Source organism: Vanessa atalanta, chromosome 15 (assembly GCF_905147765.1).
Source record: "Vanessa atalanta chromosome 15, ilVanAtal1.2, whole genome shotgun sequence".
Taxonomy (NCBI): Eukaryota; Metazoa; Arthropoda; class Insecta; order Lepidoptera; family Nymphalidae; genus Vanessa; species Vanessa atalanta.
In genome coordinates this window covers 5,740,155-5,758,638 of record NC_061885.1, presented here as the reverse complement: position 1 = coordinate 5,758,638, position 18,484 = coordinate 5,740,155, and the positions used below count along the sequence as shown (strand labels likewise).

Sequence of the window (18,484 nt, the reverse complement as noted above, 5' to 3'; positions counted from 1 at the left end):
CTGCGAAAGGGCGGCCGGGTGGCTGTAACAACAAAAGCTTGACCTCGGGGGTTTAAATTACTCATTTTATTATTATTCATATTTTCTTCTTTTGACATACTTTATATAGACTAATAATAATAATATAATTATAAAATATTACTTATTTATTATTATTTTACAGTATAAAACAAAGACGCTTTCTATTTCTGTGTAGGTTTCTAACAGGTTAAACCCTGTCAAAATTCGCTGAGTGGCTGAATAGCCACTCAGCGAATTTTGACAGGGTTTCTAAATAGAAAGAGCGACGACGATGTTTTATCCGAAAAGTCTATTATGGTACGCTAACATGACTAACTATCTAACTAACTGGCTAAACCTTGTGTATATCTACATCAAAACAACATAGTAGAAAATTGTAGATCTCAAAGAAGCCTACAGAAAAGTCCGCGATAGCATTTCCATAAAAATTGGCATTTAATATAGATTTAACAATGGGGTATCCAAAAGTACACGACTCCTAACGCTCATTGAATGAGAAACCAATATCAAGTCTAATATCTGACATCTCATGTTAATTAACAATAACATTACAACATCCACTCGAATTTATAATATGTAATAATGCTTAATTATATAATTATTTTTTTCGCATGTTGCAGTGGTTTCAGGTTTCAAACTTGACTGATACAAAAAAGTTTAGATTATTTAGATGTTTCTTTTTTGTTTTCATCACATTAAATCATTTTTTGAAAAGAACATAATTGATCTCCATTAAATTATTATCATTACAATAGAATGCACACTATCATGATTCCGGCAGTAAATAGTAAATAGTTGCAGAAATTAGGCGATATTTTTTTGAACGTAGCTTTCTTGGAGACATGCAATTGTTTCTTACACATTCGAATTTATACTTTAGAAGATAACATCGGCGAAATGAGTTTCGTAAACTTACTGTAACAATACATATTATTTATTTATTTAGAGTTTGCACCCGTTTGCACGCAAAACTGGGGCGGTTCGCTAGTATAATTCAAAAATGAACATTATAAAAAAATACTAAGTTTTTCTTATATAATGTTATATAATCAAACCTAAATTAAATTCAAGGGTACTACAATATATTATATAGAACACACACCATTATAAAATAAAATATCAAAATTCAACTAGACGTTAGTCTTCATAGTAAACTGATATTACAAGAGTATTGTAAATATTGTAATAAGTAGAATTTTGTTTTATTTACTTGTATTTAATTAAAGTAAGTCCGTTTTTGTAATTGTTTAATATATACATAAGAAATGTAGAAAATATAATACGTAATTCATCTAAAATAACTTTAGATTTATTGAATGTACTTAAATACCTAATAACTAATATCAACGACGTTTTAAGAAATTAATATTTAAGTCAAGTAGTATATATTTATTAGTAAACTAATCATACATAATACTCAAAACATTATGAAGTATAAATAAGCAATCATTGAAAAAAGTACCTAGTTAGTAATTGCTTATCTGAACCAAGATTGATGGTGTCGCAAACTGCGAAATTCCTCACAACAACTTTTGGTTATTGGGCTTTAACGGTTCAGTGACTATTACATAATTTGTATTTTATCGTTAGGCTTTAGAGGTAATAAAATCTTTTTAAAAAAAATACTCATCACTTTCAGTCAATTAGAAAAAAAGATAATTAACTAATTTAATGATGGTTTTATATAATAATACTTTGAAAAGACCTCTACCAGTTTTTACCGAACTAATGTTCTCTGCCTATTCATTGAAAAAAATTGTACTTATGTATACTAAATAAGTACAATTTTTATCTCACCTACTTGGCGTAACTCTGGTCTGGTATTTTATCTCCTTAAAAAAGCCGAACGGACTTAGCATATATAGTATTGTGATCATTTTTTGAGGTCACGGCTTACACCGGAGCGCTTGTTTGGCTGCATAGTCGGGGCGGATACTAACATATCCAAAAAGATGTATCATGATACAAATGCTATATTAATGACAAATAAAAATAATAAAACATTCGATTATGGTTAATGTCATTTGATCATTTATTTAATTGTGTTTTGAGTATGATATTTTTTCCTAATGTACTGGGATATTAGATGCGGGCACAGGGGCATGGACCTGCTTCAGCTATGACGAGGTCTCCACTCAGGGCAATGGCTTCAATTTCTACCGCAGCGCCGAGAGGCAGCCTAGCTACTTGGTACGTAGCACGCGCCGGAAAATCTTTTGGAAAATCTGGAATTATTTATTAACTAGTTAGTGATAAATAATGGTTTAATAACCTATAGGTAGTCGTATCTAAAGGGTATTTTATTTGTTAAAAAAGGAATACTGAATCATATACTATAAGATTATCCTGAACTTATTTTATGACTCTCGAAATCTGAGTATCCTAGTTGAAACATTATAAGTACTACTAATTATTTACTTATACTCAAATGGCCTAACGATTTTTACTCAGATTAAACACATCGTGGATATCGAAAAAATATATAAAACCAATTGAAATAACGGTGAATTTGCATGATGATTAAACGATTGTTCTCGATGTTGACCTTATCCGCAGATCGCGAAACGAATTAATAATCATAAATTAAACTCACGATAACTGCATCACTATTAAACCTCGGCTTAATGTCGACAATGGAATTATAGAAAAAGAATGTTCGATGGCAATTAAGCTCAAACGAGTTCAAACGATTAAACGCAAAAGAGCGATTTGTTTTGCTTTATTTTATAAAAGTTCTTTATACTAACATTGCGCATAAATTTGATTAACGGCTTGGAAATCGTCCATGTTGCTCAGTAGAATGGTAGTTTTTAAAACCCCCGCAAGAGAGGAGCCGCCTGCTTCCAAAACGTGCTTTAAATTGTCCAATGCTTGTCGAGTTTGACCCTCCGCACCACCACATACAAGCTGAGCCTGTTGATCTAACCCCAGTACTCCCGAAACATAAAGAGTCTTATCTGCTAGAATTGCTTGGCTGTAAATAATAAATAATAGGCATTCAAGTACATATTCAATATGTTTATATTAATATGGGAAATCTTCGTCAAATGTGCAAATCATACAATACAATACAAACATGCTTTTAGAAACAATTAATAACTAGATAAAATATACCAAAAACAGCCTCAGGGCGAAAAAAACGTTTTCTTAAAGAAAACCTTTAGCGATGAGGCTGTATAGATCATCATAAAACCACAATAGTTCAAATAAATACACAAAATCTAGATCAAGATATAACCATATATACATAGATCAACATGCACCTTATGTTCATGTTAAAATATAAATGAGGATGATTATTCACTTGTAGGGCTTTGTCCAAGTCCGTCAGAGAACCAGGTCAAGATACCCACTTATCATTTAATCTACCGGCAAGCAACAATACTTAGTATTTATATGTTTCGGTTTGAAAGGTTAGTGTGCCCGTGTAACAACAGGTACGGTGCTAGAGATGGTTAAGATGGGTATGATATTTCTTACAATGCTAATGTCTACGGGTTGTGGTGACCACTTACCATCCGATGACCCTTTTGACATAGTCTGCTTATCTAATAAAATAAAAATATAAAAAAAGATGATAATAATATCAGTCCTGCTGCCGAATATGGCAGCGGCCGTCAAACTACCAAAGAGCGGTCAAATTTTTGGTGCAAATCGATGATTATATTTGTTTTCAAAGGTGCGGAAGTGTAAACACTGCCAACTTTGTGTATGTCTGTATGTAAAAATTGTCTATATCAATTGTAATACTAATTAGTATTATACTAACAAAAAAACTTTATCGCAATCGAATCGAAATGTTATCATTGTTGTTCAGCCGTTTGCTTATAAAACGAGATTGTATAATACCTATATAGAATAGGCCCATAGTTGTGATTAGGCAGACTTTTCTTGTTGTGAGGTGGAAGAATCGTTTACGTTGGATCGGAATAGAATCGGTAACGTATCATAACCGCTAGATGTTAGGAGAATTGCCCCCTTACGAGGCAAATGCAAATGATATACACATACATATTTATTGAGAAATAATTATAAAGTACACACAAGCAACATTTTTAAACACGAGTATTTTATTGCAAATCATCGTTTTTACCCTAATTGATAATTTTTAGATGATAATAATAACAACATTTATTATTTATATTATTCAGTCAAATTAAAGTAACTAGTTTTAACTATAAAACTTTAGTCACATTTTAACGATAAATAAGCAAAAATTTAAGATTGATTAAAATCCAAGCGAATTCATATGATGTACAAGTACATACCTGTAAGGTCCCACGGGTTTGTAAATATGCGGCGACGTGACAATAGTTTTTGTTACCTTTCCATCAGTATTTGTTTTAGACATTTTATATTAAATTGAACGTTTGCTTGAGTGTTCACCGCTGCTTCTGAGTTAGTAATAAAATATATCAAGTAACGTAAGGTCAAAAGTTCACTATGATTTGTTTTCACTTGATAAGAGACTAATCAAATAAATAAAAAATATTATACATATGTAAATATAATAATTTATCGGTGACAAAACTTTAGCTTTGAATGATAAATATACTTGTCATTCTTTATATTAATATATCAAAGAGGTAAGTTATGTTTGATTAAATGTTGTTTTTTTTTGTTTGGAATTCACGCACAATCCTTTTGATATTTCATATCGTAACAGATACGGAACTTTAACATCATTATAGGATATAGTTTCGGGATATACAAAAGTTGTTGTGAAGTACCTATAAATTTATTATAATTTATTTGTCAGTCCCTATTAAGCCTCATCGAAGTGAACATTAGACATTGTAGTTTAGAGATATAAAAAATATTTCAATAAACGGATGATACAAAGGATTATGCGGTAAAATCTATAATTATTCAGGCCATAGTTGAGTGAAGTTATTTCATGTTATTCTTTTCTGAAAATAATATATTTGTCCAATTTGACAGTTTTAAAAGATTTCCTAGAGTTCAGTAGAGTTAAAATAGATTTGTCTATGAGTATTCCTGGAGCCAAGCTACACTTCAATTTCAGTTTCGTGCAGCGCTATGCCTTTCTCGGTGTTGTATATGTCGGCGCAAACGCTTTAAATTGATTATTTAATCAAGTTATTTCTAATTAATTTGTAAATAATTTGTTGTTTATTGTTTAAAAATCAGAAATGAATTAATAATTGTGAAAACTAAACATAAAAATGAATTTTAAATGTTATTTCATTGATTGAACACCTGTGTTCAACAGGTGTTGTTATTATGATGTTTGCTATAAAAAGCAGTGCGACGGTTGCTCGGGGTTCATTCTCATTCGAGCCGTCGCACTGTTCAGACGAACGTTGTGTCCTGATCGATTGTTGAATAAACCTATTATTTTGCTGAAATAGTTTTATTATTTCATTGCAAAATGAGCCATCAAGATCATGTTGGTAAAAGTGACGTCAGCAATGCTGACGTCACGCTTTTTAAAAATAACCCTGGAGGAACTTCTACGTCATATATAATACTATGTACATGTGTTTGTAGACTTTGTATTTGTAAATTCAAATTTAGACCAGCTCACAAATGATGCAGGGGCTGTAGAAAACTGAAAAATATAGTATCCCATTGACGGTATCCCTATATAAAACTGGAATGCGCCCTTGATTCACAACGTAGTTAGATAATAACTTTTAATAATACCTTAATCAACCAAAGAGTCTGGGCAATACATGCAATCTAAATTGATGTTTAAAAATTTTGGGAAGCTTAGTGAATCCACGGTTTTTATCCGGAAAATCTTAGTTAATAGTTTCAGGTCGGACACAGCATATTTTTGAGATAGTATGCTGACGTAGTCGGAGAGAAAAGTATCGGTGCAGATGCATTCGGAAGGAACGCTGCTCAAATTAATTACCAACACACGTAAAACTTTTGTTAATGTTGTGGGTATTTTCTCGGTCTTTATTAGGAATATAACTGACAGTAAACATTAGTAGGTAATGTTGTCTATTTTCAATATAAAGCTTCACCAACTCTTCTTTCTTTGACCGACTCCGCTCGGCTGAGACCATGATGAATGCAGTCAATCGGATGATTGATATTTCGACAATTTATTTCGGTTAATTTTGACCTTTAAAAACAAAAAAAAATGTACTGCAGACTTGACCTTACATACCTCCTTTAATGATTAATTATAAAATAAATCGGAATATTAATTCTTTATTTGACCTGTACGAACAGCCTGCTACTATAAAAAATATGGAATATTGGCGTATAATTTATGAAGAAAAAGAAAAGAAAACACAGTTGCTGATGCTTGATCTCTTGTACTGTCTTGCCAAATATGTACAGAAAAACCTCGGTTTATGAAATCTAAAGGTCAATTAATAAAAGCAACAGCACATTTTAAGCGATTAAACATTGACTTTAAAGGACATTTACCATCGAATACTCCAAATAAGTATTTATTAACAATAATCGACGAATATAGTAGATTTCTTTTTGCATATGCCTGTAAGGAAATAACAACCTCAACTGTTATAAGATGTTTAAAAGATTTATTTTACACTTTTGGAACACCGCTTTATATTCATAGTGATAGAGGATCTGCTTTTATTTCTAAAGAGTTTATAGAATTTCTAAGTTCCTTGGGAATTGCATGTAGCAGAACAACGCCTTATAATCCACGTCGAAATGGTCAAGTCCAGCGTGTCAATGGCACTTTATGGAAAACATTACAACTTGCTCTTCGTACAAGCGAAATGTCAATTGAAAGCTGGGAGCAATTTCTGACAATGTCCTTACATGCAATTCGTTCACTTCTTTGTATACTAATTAATACAACTCCACACGAACGACTATTTAATCATCCTCGTAGAGAACCTTACCTCATGGAGAATCGTTACCCACTTGCTTAATTCCTGGACCTGTGCTAATGAAAAAATTTATACGCAATAAAAACGATCCATATGTTGAAGATGTTGAACTATTACAAAGTAACCCCTATTACTCTTTTGTGAAGCATAAAAATGGGCGGGAATCAATAGTTTCAACTCGAAACTTAGCTCCACACCCCACTCCAATTGAACACAACAAAGATCAAGGTTTAGAAGAACAATTAAATAATTCAACTACAAAAAGACAGCAAGAACAAGAAGATATCGTAGATGTATTTTATGACTCAGAAGACCGAGATTTAAATTCGGAGCATATTGATGTTCAGGACATATAATCTGTGACGCCGAAAATTTTAGAGGGGTTGAATGACGTATAACACTCTATATAGTGTTTTATTATATCTATATGGCTGGATATTATCTCTGTAAAATCTTTTTTTTGGGTCTTTTATGTGGGTATTACTTTAGTTTAACTATGCTCTACTGTTTTTAACACACAATATCTATTTCAATTTATTTATAATTATAATTTATTCATTTACTATAAACTACTTTATTATTTATGTATAATGATCTATAGACTGTATAGCGTAATACCTTTTCTAATAAAAATATTTAAAAAAAAAAGGATTCGTCTCTAGTCTCCTCTCTTCTGCCAATGCCAAATACCAATCTTCTGTGATCAAGTGTCAACTTGCAAAGTAAATGTCATTTTTTCGTTGAATATTATTTATATTTTATTATTCATATTATGAATTAATTAATTAGTAATTATATTATATAAAGTATTTTTTCCGTAATTACTCATAAAGTATGACAGAAACATAAAAACCTAATCTTTAGGTTATGCTTTACTTTATAATCTATAACCAAACACATTACAAAATAGAAAAAATATTTTTTCAGGAAACATGCAGCGAATTATTTCACTAGCTAAAACGGTAATAACAACTCAAATTCCAAGAAGTTTTAATACATTGACTACTAATTCAAGCATATTACAAAATGTAACAAAAGAAAAACTACTACCAACAAATCTGCCACTAATAAATCAAGTTTGCGGTTTTAAAGTAAAAGGACTTGTAAGACGTCGTTGTAAATCCTGCTACTTTGTATCTAGACAAGAGAGACTTTATATTATTTGTCCAGCGCATCCTAGACATAAACAGATGGCAAGGAAACCAAAACCTCTAAATACTTATATATTAACTCATGCTAGCCAAAGTAAAGTAAGGCCATGGTAATAAAGTAAAATATACAATATAATATAGATTAAAATAGGTTCTAAAAATATATATGGAGAAGTGCTTAGGAAATAAATAATTATTAAAATGTACTTGACTTTTAATCCATATCTTAACAATAAATAAATAATCATTTTTTTTTAATAAGTTTCACTTGTGGAATTATTTGTCAGCATCTTTAGATGTTAATTTTAACCTTTCGCAGTATTAATATTGTTATTTTTCAAGAAATATAGAATCATATTATTAAGAAAATTATGTAATGTAATAGATGTTGTATCTGAAAGGAAAAATTGGGTCTTGGAAACATGGAAAGTTTTATTATATTGATTCTAAAATAAAAAAATTAAGTGTCTTATTAACATATACCAAACATTTGTCAATTTACATATTTGCATTAAGTTTATGTATTTTTTTGCAGCTGTATTTGCATTATTCTTGATTTTATGAGAGGAAGGTATTAGGTATAATTCACATTTGAAAACAAAACACTGTTTTACATCATGAATATTAATCAAATAACAATAATTCTTTAACAGTTTATTTATATCTAAAATTTAGTTCATATTTTACATTTTAACATAAACTATACTGATCTATGCACTAGCACTTCAATTATGCAAGTGTAAAACACATATTAAGTATTTAAAAAAGAAAACATTTTTATATATAAATACAGTAGTATTCTGATAGCTCGTAATATTTCACATAATTAATCCAAAAAAAAACTATTAGGTTTAATATTTAAATAAATAGATATTTAAGGAAATCCATCTATAAAAATATATTTTATTGCTATCTGTTTTAAGCCTTTTTAGTTACATATCATGTATATATGTAATAACAAAAAGTTTTACATACTTAGAAATATTTTTTTCTAACAACAAATATTCAGATCAATCAGTAAGCGAATATTGAGTTACTAATAAAATAAAACAATTTGTATTTGTTTTCAAGGACATTGACTCAAATAAATCTAATAATTTATAATAACTTATATAAAATATGATAGATACTTGTGGCAATTCACTTTTATTTCTCTTTTATATTAGTCATGTATTTGCTGAGTTTAATGTCTCTTCATGATCTGTACCTAATGAATCATCAGGATGTAAATCAATCTGTCTGAAAAAGATTAATTATCAATAGAAAGATTAAAAATGTTAATGTAAGGTACAAGCAAACTAAGAATTTACATTTCGTATTTTAATTAAGTACATTCTTACCTTAGATTGTCAATAAGATCATCAACTGATAAGGATGAAGTAAGTGTATTTGTACTGGCATTAACAGCAACTAAATTGGGACTATTGACTTGAATAGTTTCTACATTATCATTAGGCACCATATTTTCATCTGAATCTGTATTTACTTCTGTATGACTTGTTTCAACATTTTTTATCCCTGCAATACCTAAAGCAAATATACTTAAATATATATAATTTAATAAAATTATTATATTTTATTTATATTGTAAAGTAACTTTTGAGTTTTTCCTGGATTTTACTCAGTAAAATCTATGATTTAAACTAGAGGTAGCTTCAAATTATATTCACAATAGTATTTTGAAAGGTCATTGCAGATTTTAATATAAGTTTGTTTCACACCTTTGGAAGGTAAGGTTGGTATATCTCTTTTTACTTTGCGGCGTTTAGTAGGGTCACTGCGACGTATTTGTATCATGTTATGAAAATCTACACAATATATAGTGCCTGCTAGCAGAAGTAAACATTCAGTTTCTCCTGAACTATATGTATTTTCTAAATCCGTATTACTTCTCTCGTCATATTTCCACCATCCTAAAATAGCATAAATAAAAATATTTATTATACACACATTAACAAACATAAGTAATTTTATAAAGATATTTTAAAAAAAAAAATATCCCATTTACGCAACTTTACAATCAAAATTTTGAATGTTTGGTAAATAAACAAAGAATTGCACTGAATAGTCTGAAAACTACTTACACTGCAAAATTGTGTTGACAGATTCAAAGGAATGGACAAAATGTATGCTATTAAAAAAAAGAAGATATACCATTTCTCCCTTCATAGTACCACTGATAGTTTTCAGTATCCCCTTCAGAAGTTATTTCGTCATGAGCCAATTTTTTTATCAAATCTGGATGCTCAAAATAATCATGTGGTATTTCCATACGACACATGGCACATTTTTTGCTCTGTATTGCAATGCCCTATAAATGAGACATTCTGAGGTACAAAATGATTTATGAAAATAATTTAATGAAGTGTAAATTTTTAGTTATTACTCACTTTAACACAGAGAAAACAGAAGATGTGCCCACAGGGTAATCGTGTTGGGTGATGATATTTTTGTAAGCAAATAGCGCAATCTCTTTCTGTAATATATATATAAACATTACAGATAAATATGACACACAATTCATTTTTAATAAAAACGATTGTTACCTTGGCTATCTTTATCCATTTTCGAAAGTACATACACTTCTTTAATTTTATCAAACCTAGAACTTGAAATTCAGTTCTTCTTAAAGTAATTAGCAACTTATAACATTTCTCTGTACTATGAACTTAAGTCGTAAATTTGCAATTACTACAAAAGACTAAATATTTATTGTTACATTGGATTAGGCAGGTCAATTTTAAAACTTATAGTGAACTTAGATGATGTAAACGCTTATAAACATTATTATTTGTTATTATGTTATACGTATACAACACAATTTCTTATTTTCTGCATCTGGTTATGAGTTATGACTGACAGTTGAGACGTAAAGAATAGAGTGCACAGATTCATAATCAAAATATTCGTAAATGAGAAACTTCAAACCCACAAGAACAAAATAAACATACATAGTACACGTAAAACTTGCAATGAAAAAATATATATTTCATACAGATTTGATGTAATTATGCCATTTACTGTTGTTTACTGGTTGTTATTTTCTATGATAATTTCCATACTTGATAATAATTTAATAAACATAAAACTAAATTGTTGATGAGAATTGCTGCGTTAGTCTCTCGAAAGCTTAGATAAATTGGTGTAAAAAAAGCTTCATTTGCTCAGCAAGACAAGATGATACTTCACATCGGCCCATCGCCTAATACTGTACAAGCCCCAATTTTTGCCTCACAATACTGGGATACTGCCCTCACCTCTGGGTGGGCGCACCCCAGAACTAGCTTCTTCTATTTGTATATCTTCAACGCAGAGCGGGTCTAATTATCGACGATTAAGCCTTTTTCTAACTTGCTTGATCCTTTTGCTTTGCTTAGTGATGTTGGATCACTCTGTATCGTCTACCACATTTTACACACGGAATTTTCCGAAGAACTGTATGGATTCATCCCGGCTGCTGATTTTCATCTTTGGACATCTTCGAAAATCCACAATAATTTTAAGGCATTTTCTGCCTCGCACAAACACTTTGTGGAACCAGCTTTCACCGGCGGTCTTTCCAAACCGATTAAACAAACCTAGAAGAGCGTACACATTTCTTAAAGTCCACCAATGCACCTACAAGCCTTCCGATGTCGCTGATGTTCATGGGCGGTGGTAGTCACAGTCCATCAGGTGGGACTGCTGCCCGTTTGCCACCTATATCATTAAATAAGAAATGTTTTTTTTTCAGGTAATCACAAAAACTCAGCAACAGAGTATTTTTCCTAAAAAGGTATGATGTGTACAAAAAATAATATGAACTGTTTAAGTAACATTGTATCTCCGGCGTATTTAAAAATAGAATCATACTTATTTACAACGATTGATCATTAAACTACCTATTTATATCTACACAAGGTAGGTACTAAGCGATTTGATCAACATCTGCCGGTACAAATTGGTAGCACCCGGCAAGCTATCATTCGCACGCACATAAGCACAAAACCATGGCCGAGTACTCTGCATTTGTGTATTTATAAGATATACCTAATTAAATACCTATTAATTGCGGGTGGCAACCGGCACAATACACACCGCAAGCGCCGCTTGTAATGTGTCCACACTTCATTTATTTAAATGAATTTTTTTGGAAATTTGGTCAAAAATTAAGTACCAATTTTTTTTACATAATTCGAATGAGAATCTTATACCGAGTATTCTCTTTAAATATTAATAGTAATTCACCAGTCATCCTGTATATTTATTTAATTAACCATTAGATGGCCCATTTGCCTGTCCCTCTATTAGACCAACGAGGCAATCAAAGATTCTCAAAGTGAAGTCAAAATTAAATACCCAAAAGCGAGATGGAATAGCGCATTGAAGTCTCTTCGGGGAGCAAAGAGCATTGCGCTTGCAACCGTAACACTTCTACGGTTGGACTACTTATGCGGGCCTACAAGCTAGAGGGGTTCCCGGGATAAATTCTCTGTAGTACTCCCAATAACTTAGGCTTCGAGAAAATTATTTAATAATCGCAATAGATGTAACACACCAATTGCACTGCCTCAAGACGTTATTCGGTTTAGAGCTAGACCTTCGAAGTATTCATTCAACTGGGAATCTATAGCAACCAAACTATTCTTACGAAGAAGCCCCTTAGTTTCCTAGTACGTTGGTTTCACTATTGTAGTCTCACAATCATGATCCTCTAAATCATTGCAATCACGTCAAAGTTTGATTATTCCTTTGAAAATGACATCAGCCGAGTACTGACTCGGTGGGACAGAACATGCTTCGCCCGTGTCTAGTGACGGACTAAGCCCGTCAGAGGCCTGGGACGACATTTGGAGGCCCCCAAGACAAGAGGCCCAGGGCGAGCCACGCCTGTTAGACCGCCACTGCCCGTTTCAACAGGCGCGCTGTCTCGTCAGAGCCTGCTTGGACTCGAGGCGAGCCTGCAGCTCTGCCGCATTATATTTGGTTTTGCTTAGGCTCGCTTGGTCATTCGTTTTCATGATAGTCATAATCGCAGCACAACTTTTCAAACAATTTCTTCCCAACTTGTAATCCGCTGTCGTATATCTTATTCATCTGAAAACGTTTAGATTTCCGTTTCTTTTTTTTTTATAAGTCGTATAATTATTTAATAGGCGGTGTTAGCGATAGCTTGCCGCTCGTGCGACCTCTTGACGATCTTAAGCAAACCTGGTCGATCGGTCGGTCGGTCTTGTCAGTTACCGCGCGTGACAGCCTATATTCAAGAAAACAATTTTACTTCAATAATAATATGATTGTTCACAAAATATACTATCTATTCTCAAATGATAGGTTTCACTTACGTAAATTGTCAAGGGATGCTCAAAGGAGGCGACGTGACGAGTGCGAAACACGATTATATTATTATTTATAATTGATAGTTAAATTGCAAAATACTGAAAATAAGCAAAGCTATATAATAGTATGGCTTTCTTCTTAGCACATACATACATATATATGTAAATATATCCGTACCTGCGAAGATAATAAACAGTACACAATACATACAATGCATACTATCTATATATATGTACATTAGTGTTCAGTATTTTAAAAATAACTTGTTGTAAATCTTCTTTAGTTATTATTGAAATTAAAAAAAAAAAGGAAGCAAAATATAAGAACATAAGAAATAGTCTAGTTGTTTAATAAACCTGATACAAGGAATTTCTTTCCTCACATTGTATTCATTTTCAATTATATATTATGAGTGCATTTTTATACTACCTTAAAATTATATAAATTAAAAAATTGCAGCATTTAAATTAAACCCCAATTAAATTTAATGAACATTTAATTCCCATTTTAAAAATGAATTACACAAAGTAAACTGGAATGGAGTGCCAAAAAAAAGATTTTATTTGTTACATTTGTTTAGACTTATCTAGTTGAATTAAGTAGAAAACTGCACATGTTACTTGTCTCTTACTTTGATAAGATCATTAAGATCTAAAGCTACACATATTTCCTTAGAGTCTGTACGTGGATTCCGGTCCAAAATTTCTGTAATAGGGTAGTAATTGTCACGGTTATCAACATTCCATCCTGAATACTGCAAATGAAAAATTAATAAACATTAGTACACTATCTCTCTTATGTATACTAAAATAAATCTTTTTAAAAGATACCAACCACACATGTGCATTTGTGTAGAATTTTTCCATTTGATTCCATTGGAATGAATTTTTGTAATAAAGCTTTTCCATCTATTTTCCATAGATTCAATTCATCCAATTTTGAAATTACTGTGTCACCATCCCATTTCACGTCAGATTTTAACAACACAAAGTTACCAGACTGAAAAATAAATTAGTTAATTATGAATATAATAAATATAATAGATGGATAACTTTAATAAATTTTAACATTTGGTTTGTATTTAATTATATATGATGTATCACTTTTGTTTAGTTTTGCCTGTTTTTAGTCAAACAGTAGCAAATATTACTGATACTTATATTACTGAATCGGATCCTGCTTCTTGCTATAGTCAATATCAGTTACTACAACATTAAATTATTACAGGCAAAATTCTTACATGAAAATGCTTTGGTATATCTTTAGATTGACTTGAATCAGACTTGTTTCCATCTGAACCATTTTTTTCATCATCTGAACCTTCTTCTTCATCTAGTTCACCTTCCTCATCCTCTTCTTCATCTTCTTCTCCCTCTCCTTCACTTTCCTCTGATGAAGAGTTTTTACGTTTATTTTTAGAATTGTTTAAAGATGTTCTTGATTTACGTTTCCGACCACCACGAGCAGGTTGTTCATTCTATAACAAATTGTAAGAACACTTTAAAAATATATGGTACAATTGCAGTGCCTATAGAATTGTGTAATAAATTATACTTTATAATTGAGTTTTGTACTAAAATAAAAGATTTTTAATATTTTTTAAGTATTAATGACTAGTATACTTATTTACCTAATTTATAAACCTTTCAATACTAGCTTCTTGTCATAATTAATGAAACGAAAAGTATTACAAAAAAGCATACTTCTTATAATTCAAAAGTACTAGCAAAATATAATGTCCTCAAATGAATTAAAACATGTATTAATACAGTGACTACAGCCTCACCTTCATTCGTGTTTACTATTTGGTTGACTCTAAGATTTTATACTACATACATTTCAACTAAATATCAGTCTGTCCTTTGTGGACAATTACCTATAATTATCATTTCAGACTGAAGCACAGAATAATATGTTAATTAATTATGTTGGTTTTAATGATTATATTTTTGGTGTTATAATCCAATTAAAAAACAATCTCTTTATTTGCACATTATATGTCTATAAGAATAGAAATATTGAAAGATGTACTAAAATAAATAAAATTACATAAAATTTTTGATCAATAGTTGAAGTGTATAGCATAATTGTATAGGTATTTAGAAAATGCATGAAAATTAAAAAATATGTTTGAAATTAAAATATGATTAGAAGCAGATATATGATGCGAGCGTATGTTAGATAGCGCTGCAACCTAACCTAACGTTTTGTATGTTAAAAAAATATTTCCTAAACCACGCGCCATTTAAGTTTTGACACACATATGCATAAAATCTATCTGTAACTAAGTGTTATATTATGTTAGGTTTCATAATAATATTCATATCGTTTTAAACATACCGAATCGGCATCCGGCGTCCAATCCTCTCCCGAATCTTGAAATTCTTCTGGTTCAGCCCCAGGCTCAGAGGCGTCAGATTCATCATCCGCTTTCTTAAGCGACTTTCTTTTACGCATTTTGTATTAAATTATATAGTTACAAGTGCAGACGACAACAATATAAAATGCGAAAACGCGAAACCCACAATAATAAACGAATGAATCGCTTCTACTTGTATCCATGAGCAAAGCAAGAAGCCAATTAAATGTTGCCAGTTGCTAGATTCTAGTTAATAATATTGAAGTAAACAAATATGTAAAATGTACAAATAAATTTACATAATTTGTGCAAAATACAGACTTATTATGTTTCTCCTAAATAAATTGAATTAATAAAAAAATATTTAATTTATTAAAAATAGCAATTAAATAATTGAATATTTACCTACTTACTAAAAATATTATCTTTCGAATATAATTTCTGCAAAACCAAAAACAAAACAAAAAAACTGCCCACACAATTTATACACATAGTCTATACTAATATTATAAATGCAAAAATAGGTCTATTACCGCTTCATGCTGAAATTTGGTATGGAGATAGTTTGAGTCAAAGGGGTATATGATGTACCTATAGCACACAAACTTTGTGTGCTATAGGTAATCTTTTATATATTCCGTGCAGGTATAAACACAGGTATAACTATTAATAGTAATAAAATTGTAAAAGACACATTGAACTTTTTAAGGTTGGGATATGTGTAGATTTAAGTTTTGAAAAAACAGTAAAAAAATTAAAAAACAATTGATTTCCCTAATCCTACTTCTGTTACGACTGGTTAGTGTTTTCGAAATAAAATTTCTTCAATTGACCGTGAAAAACCGACCAAAACTTTCTATTAACTCATTTATCAAGTTAAATTATATTATCAACTTTAATTGAATGAATTCAACCTTCCTAGCTTTTTCAAAAGAATGATCCGTAAGATAATTACTTATGTTCCTATTCCTATAATTAAAATATATATATATATATATATATATATATATATATAAATTAACTCTATTTTATTAATGGTTATATTATTATAAACGCCAATATCATTCGCTTCATCGATTTAATCACAATACACTCACTATATTTACAATCACTATTTATAATCACTATTCTCTTTGATCAATGATTTGATTCCGAGTGAACTCGAGAGTCGAGAATACGATTTTTTCCAAGCAGTTGCCAAATTAGGGACTTAACCCCTCATTTAGGGAGAACCAAAATTTTTTTAGGATAATTTAAGAGGTTTTTAGCGGTACATTTATTATTTTACATAGGTAGCACTAATAAAATAAAAGTATAAAAAAGCAGACAATTAAAATATCCAAATTAAAGATATGCTAAGAAAATTAAGAAAATCTATATTTAAGGAAAAAAAGTTAAGAAATTAAAATAGTTATCATGTCATTTTTATTATCATTATTATTGTATATATATATATATATAAATATATCATATTTTATTGGGTCATAAATTTGTTAATTGCAGCCACTTAAACAACGCCATACTTTTTTTATGCTGTTTGAAATGTCTGTTATGTGTATCAAGCAACAAAAACTTTAAGAGTTGCCTAAAAATATTGAGGGAAATGCGAAGTTAGTCCTAGGTGGAATCTTCAGCTGGAATTGGCATTGCTGTATCGAAGTCATCTTACACTAGAGTTGAACACAAGGTGAAGGTTAAGATTTATTAATAATCAATTTTTGAAGTACTTTGTGGGACTTTAACAAGCAGTGGTACTGTGACTGTACTTAAAACGTATTTAGAGAGACAATTGGCCGTCTAGCTTATTTAAAATACATTTTGATTAATGATATTTAAGGTTAATTATGAAAGCCAAGGTAGGTTTCAAATTATCAATAATTACTTGATGTATGCATATTATGGTATTTTTATTACAAACTGGCTTGAAGAAGTATACATAAATATTTTTTATATTTAATTATAAATAACAAATAAAAATCTAGTTTATTCTTTCTGTAAGTTATAGAATCTGTATTTCTATATTATCTGTTGTTATTTGTCACATCAGCTGATTGCGTCATTGCATTTAAAACAATAACGCAAAAACAAAAAACAAGTCGTAATATCTAATCTAAATTGGTAACTATCGTTTTGCAAATTACAGTGAGCATATTACGTTAAAATGAAATTCCAATACAAAGAAGAACATTCTTTTGAGAAGAGAAAGACCGAGGGCGAAAAGATACGCAGAAAATATCCAGACCGCGTTCCAGTTATTGTGGAGAAAGCCCCTAAAGCTCGACTGGGAGATCTCGACAAAAAAAAGTATTTGGTGCCATCCGATCTAACCGTGGGCCAATTTTACTTTTTGATCAGAAAACGGATCCATCTACGTCCCGAAGATGCATTGTTTTTTTTTGTTAACAACGTAATACCTCCCACTTCTGCAACAATGGGCTCGCTGTATCAAGAACATCACGATGAAGACTTTTTCCTTTACATTGCATTTTCCGATGAAAATGTTTACGGCTAATTTTTTCTTTTAATTAAAATTCACTTTAACATCCATATGCAAAATTTTCTATCCATATGGTTGTCTTAATTATAAGGCTTAGCAATATTGATGTATTATGTTTTTAAAAGGTGATAATTGATTTAATTTGCGATTTGATCTTTCAACTTTGTAAATGCAATGTTATTATAGTTTTAGCAAAATACACTTATATGGGCGAAAGTATTCTATTATTCCAATTTCTTTGTTTGGTTAAGAGTGTAACATTTATGTAATAAACAATAAATCTATTTAAAATACA

General features: G+C 30.5%; 5 protein-coding genes across 8 annotated transcripts; 2 read left to right on the top strand and 3 right to left on the bottom strand.

Annotated features, from left to right (window-relative positions):
- Positions 1-2,029: 2,029 nt before the first annotated feature.
- LOC125069308 (2-iminobutanoate/2-iminopropanoate deaminase) lies at positions 2,030-4,446 on the bottom strand. Its single transcript, XM_047678753.1, has 3 exons — positions 4,290-4,446; positions 2,769-2,995; positions 2,030-2,246 (listed from the first exon to the last, which is right to left on the bottom strand). The coding sequence occupies exons 1-3, from the start codon at positions 4,370-4,372 to the stop codon at positions 2,104-2,106; spliced, it is 453 nt and encodes a 150-aa protein (XP_047534709.1). The 5' UTR covers positions 4,373-4,446; the 3' UTR covers positions 2,030-2,103.
- Positions 4,447-7,508: 3,062 nt separating this feature from the next.
- LOC125069371 (54S ribosomal protein c83.06c, mitochondrial) lies at positions 7,509-8,481 on the top strand. 2 transcript variants are annotated; one of them, XM_047678847.1, is made up of 2 exons: positions 7,509-7,585; positions 7,791-8,350. In XM_047678847.1, the coding sequence occupies exon 2, from the start codon at positions 7,796-7,798 to the stop codon at positions 8,126-8,128; it is 333 nt and encodes a 110-aa protein (XP_047534803.1). In that variant the 5' UTR covers positions 7,509-7,585; positions 7,791-7,795; the 3' UTR covers positions 8,129-8,350. The 2 variants fall into 2 exon arrangements, with proteins under 2 accessions (XP_047534803.1, XP_047534804.1); XM_047678848.1 differs by lacking the exon at positions 7,509-7,585 and adding an exon at positions 7,653-7,695 and having other exon boundaries at positions 7,791-8,481.
- A 393-nt stretch (positions 8,482-8,874) lies between these two features.
- On the bottom strand, positions 8,875-10,930 carry LOC125069218 (E3 ubiquitin-protein ligase rnf146). Of its 3 annotated transcripts, none has more exons than XM_047678630.1 (6): positions 10,561-10,930; positions 10,405-10,490; positions 10,169-10,325; positions 9,736-9,927; positions 9,355-9,532; positions 8,875-9,253 (listed from the first exon to the last, which is right to left on the bottom strand). In XM_047678630.1, the coding sequence occupies exons 1-6, from the start codon at positions 10,577-10,579 to the stop codon at positions 9,181-9,183; spliced, it is 705 nt and encodes a 234-aa protein (XP_047534586.1). In that variant the 5' UTR covers positions 10,580-10,930; the 3' UTR covers positions 8,875-9,180. The 3 variants fall into 3 exon arrangements, with proteins under 3 accessions (XP_047534586.1, XP_047534587.1, XP_047534585.1); XM_047678631.1 differs by having other exon boundaries at positions 8,876-9,249; positions 9,355-9,541; positions 10,561-10,914; XM_047678629.1 differs by having other exon boundaries at positions 8,892-9,253; positions 9,355-9,541; positions 10,561-10,899.
- A 2,881-nt stretch (positions 10,931-13,811) lies between these two features.
- On the bottom strand, positions 13,812-15,921 carry LOC125069303 (transcription elongation factor spt5-like). Its single transcript, XM_047678745.1, has 4 exons — positions 15,674-15,921; positions 14,574-14,810; positions 14,168-14,332; positions 13,812-14,087 (listed from the first exon to the last, which is right to left on the bottom strand). The coding sequence occupies exons 1-4, from the start codon at positions 15,788-15,790 to the stop codon at positions 13,950-13,952; spliced, it is 657 nt and encodes a 218-aa protein (XP_047534701.1). The 5' UTR covers positions 15,791-15,921; the 3' UTR covers positions 13,812-13,949.
- Positions 15,922-17,732: 1,811 nt separating this feature from the next.
- Positions 17,733-18,484, top strand: LOC125069207 (gamma-aminobutyric acid receptor-associated protein). Its single transcript, XM_047678611.1, has one exon. It carries the CDS (start codon positions 17,854-17,856, stop codon positions 18,202-18,204), a length of 351 nt encoding a protein of 116 aa, XP_047534567.1. The 5' UTR covers positions 17,733-17,853; the 3' UTR covers positions 18,205-18,484.

Bases quoted from the DNA above. Each gene is read 5' to 3' on its own strand.
- LOC125069371 (XM_047678848.1), top strand. From the start codon at position 7,796: ATGCAGCGAATTATTTCACTAGCTAAAACGGTAATAACAACTCAAATT.
- LOC125069308 (XM_047678753.1), bottom strand. From the start codon at position 4,372: ATGTCTAAAACAAATACTGATGGAAAGGTAACAAAAACTATTGTCACG. The intron at 2,996-4,289 runs GTATGTACTTGT...TATTATTTACAG, and splicing joins AAACCCGTGGGACCTTACAG to CCAAGCAATTCTAGCAGATA. The intron at 2,247-2,768 runs GTTAGTATAAAG...AAATAATTCCAG, and splicing joins TAATCAAATTTATGCGCAAT to ATTTTCCAAAAGATTTTCCG.
- LOC125069303 (XM_047678745.1), bottom strand. From the start codon at position 15,790: ATGCGTAAAAGAAAGTCGCTTAAGAAAGCGGATGATGAATCTGACGCC. The intron at 14,333-14,573 runs GTAAGAATTTTG...TTTATTTTTCAG, and splicing joins ATATACCAAAGCATTTTCAT to TCTGGTAACTTTGTGTTGTT. The intron at 14,088-14,167 runs GTTGGTATCTTT...TTTCATTTGCAG, and splicing joins TACACAAATGCACATGTGTG to TATTCAGGATGGAATGTTGA.
- LOC125069207 (XM_047678611.1), top strand. From the start codon at position 17,854: ATGAAATTCCAATACAAAGAAGAACATTCTTTTGAGAAGAGAAAGACC.
- LOC125069218 (XM_047678629.1), bottom strand. The intron at 10,326-10,404 runs GTGAGTAATAAC...TCTCATTTATAG, and splicing joins TCTGTTTTCTCTGTGTTAAA to GGCATTGCAATACAGAGCAA. The intron at 9,928-10,168 runs GTATATCTTCTT...ATGCTATTTTAG, and splicing joins GTACTATGAAGGGAGAAATG to GATGGTGGAAATATGACGAG.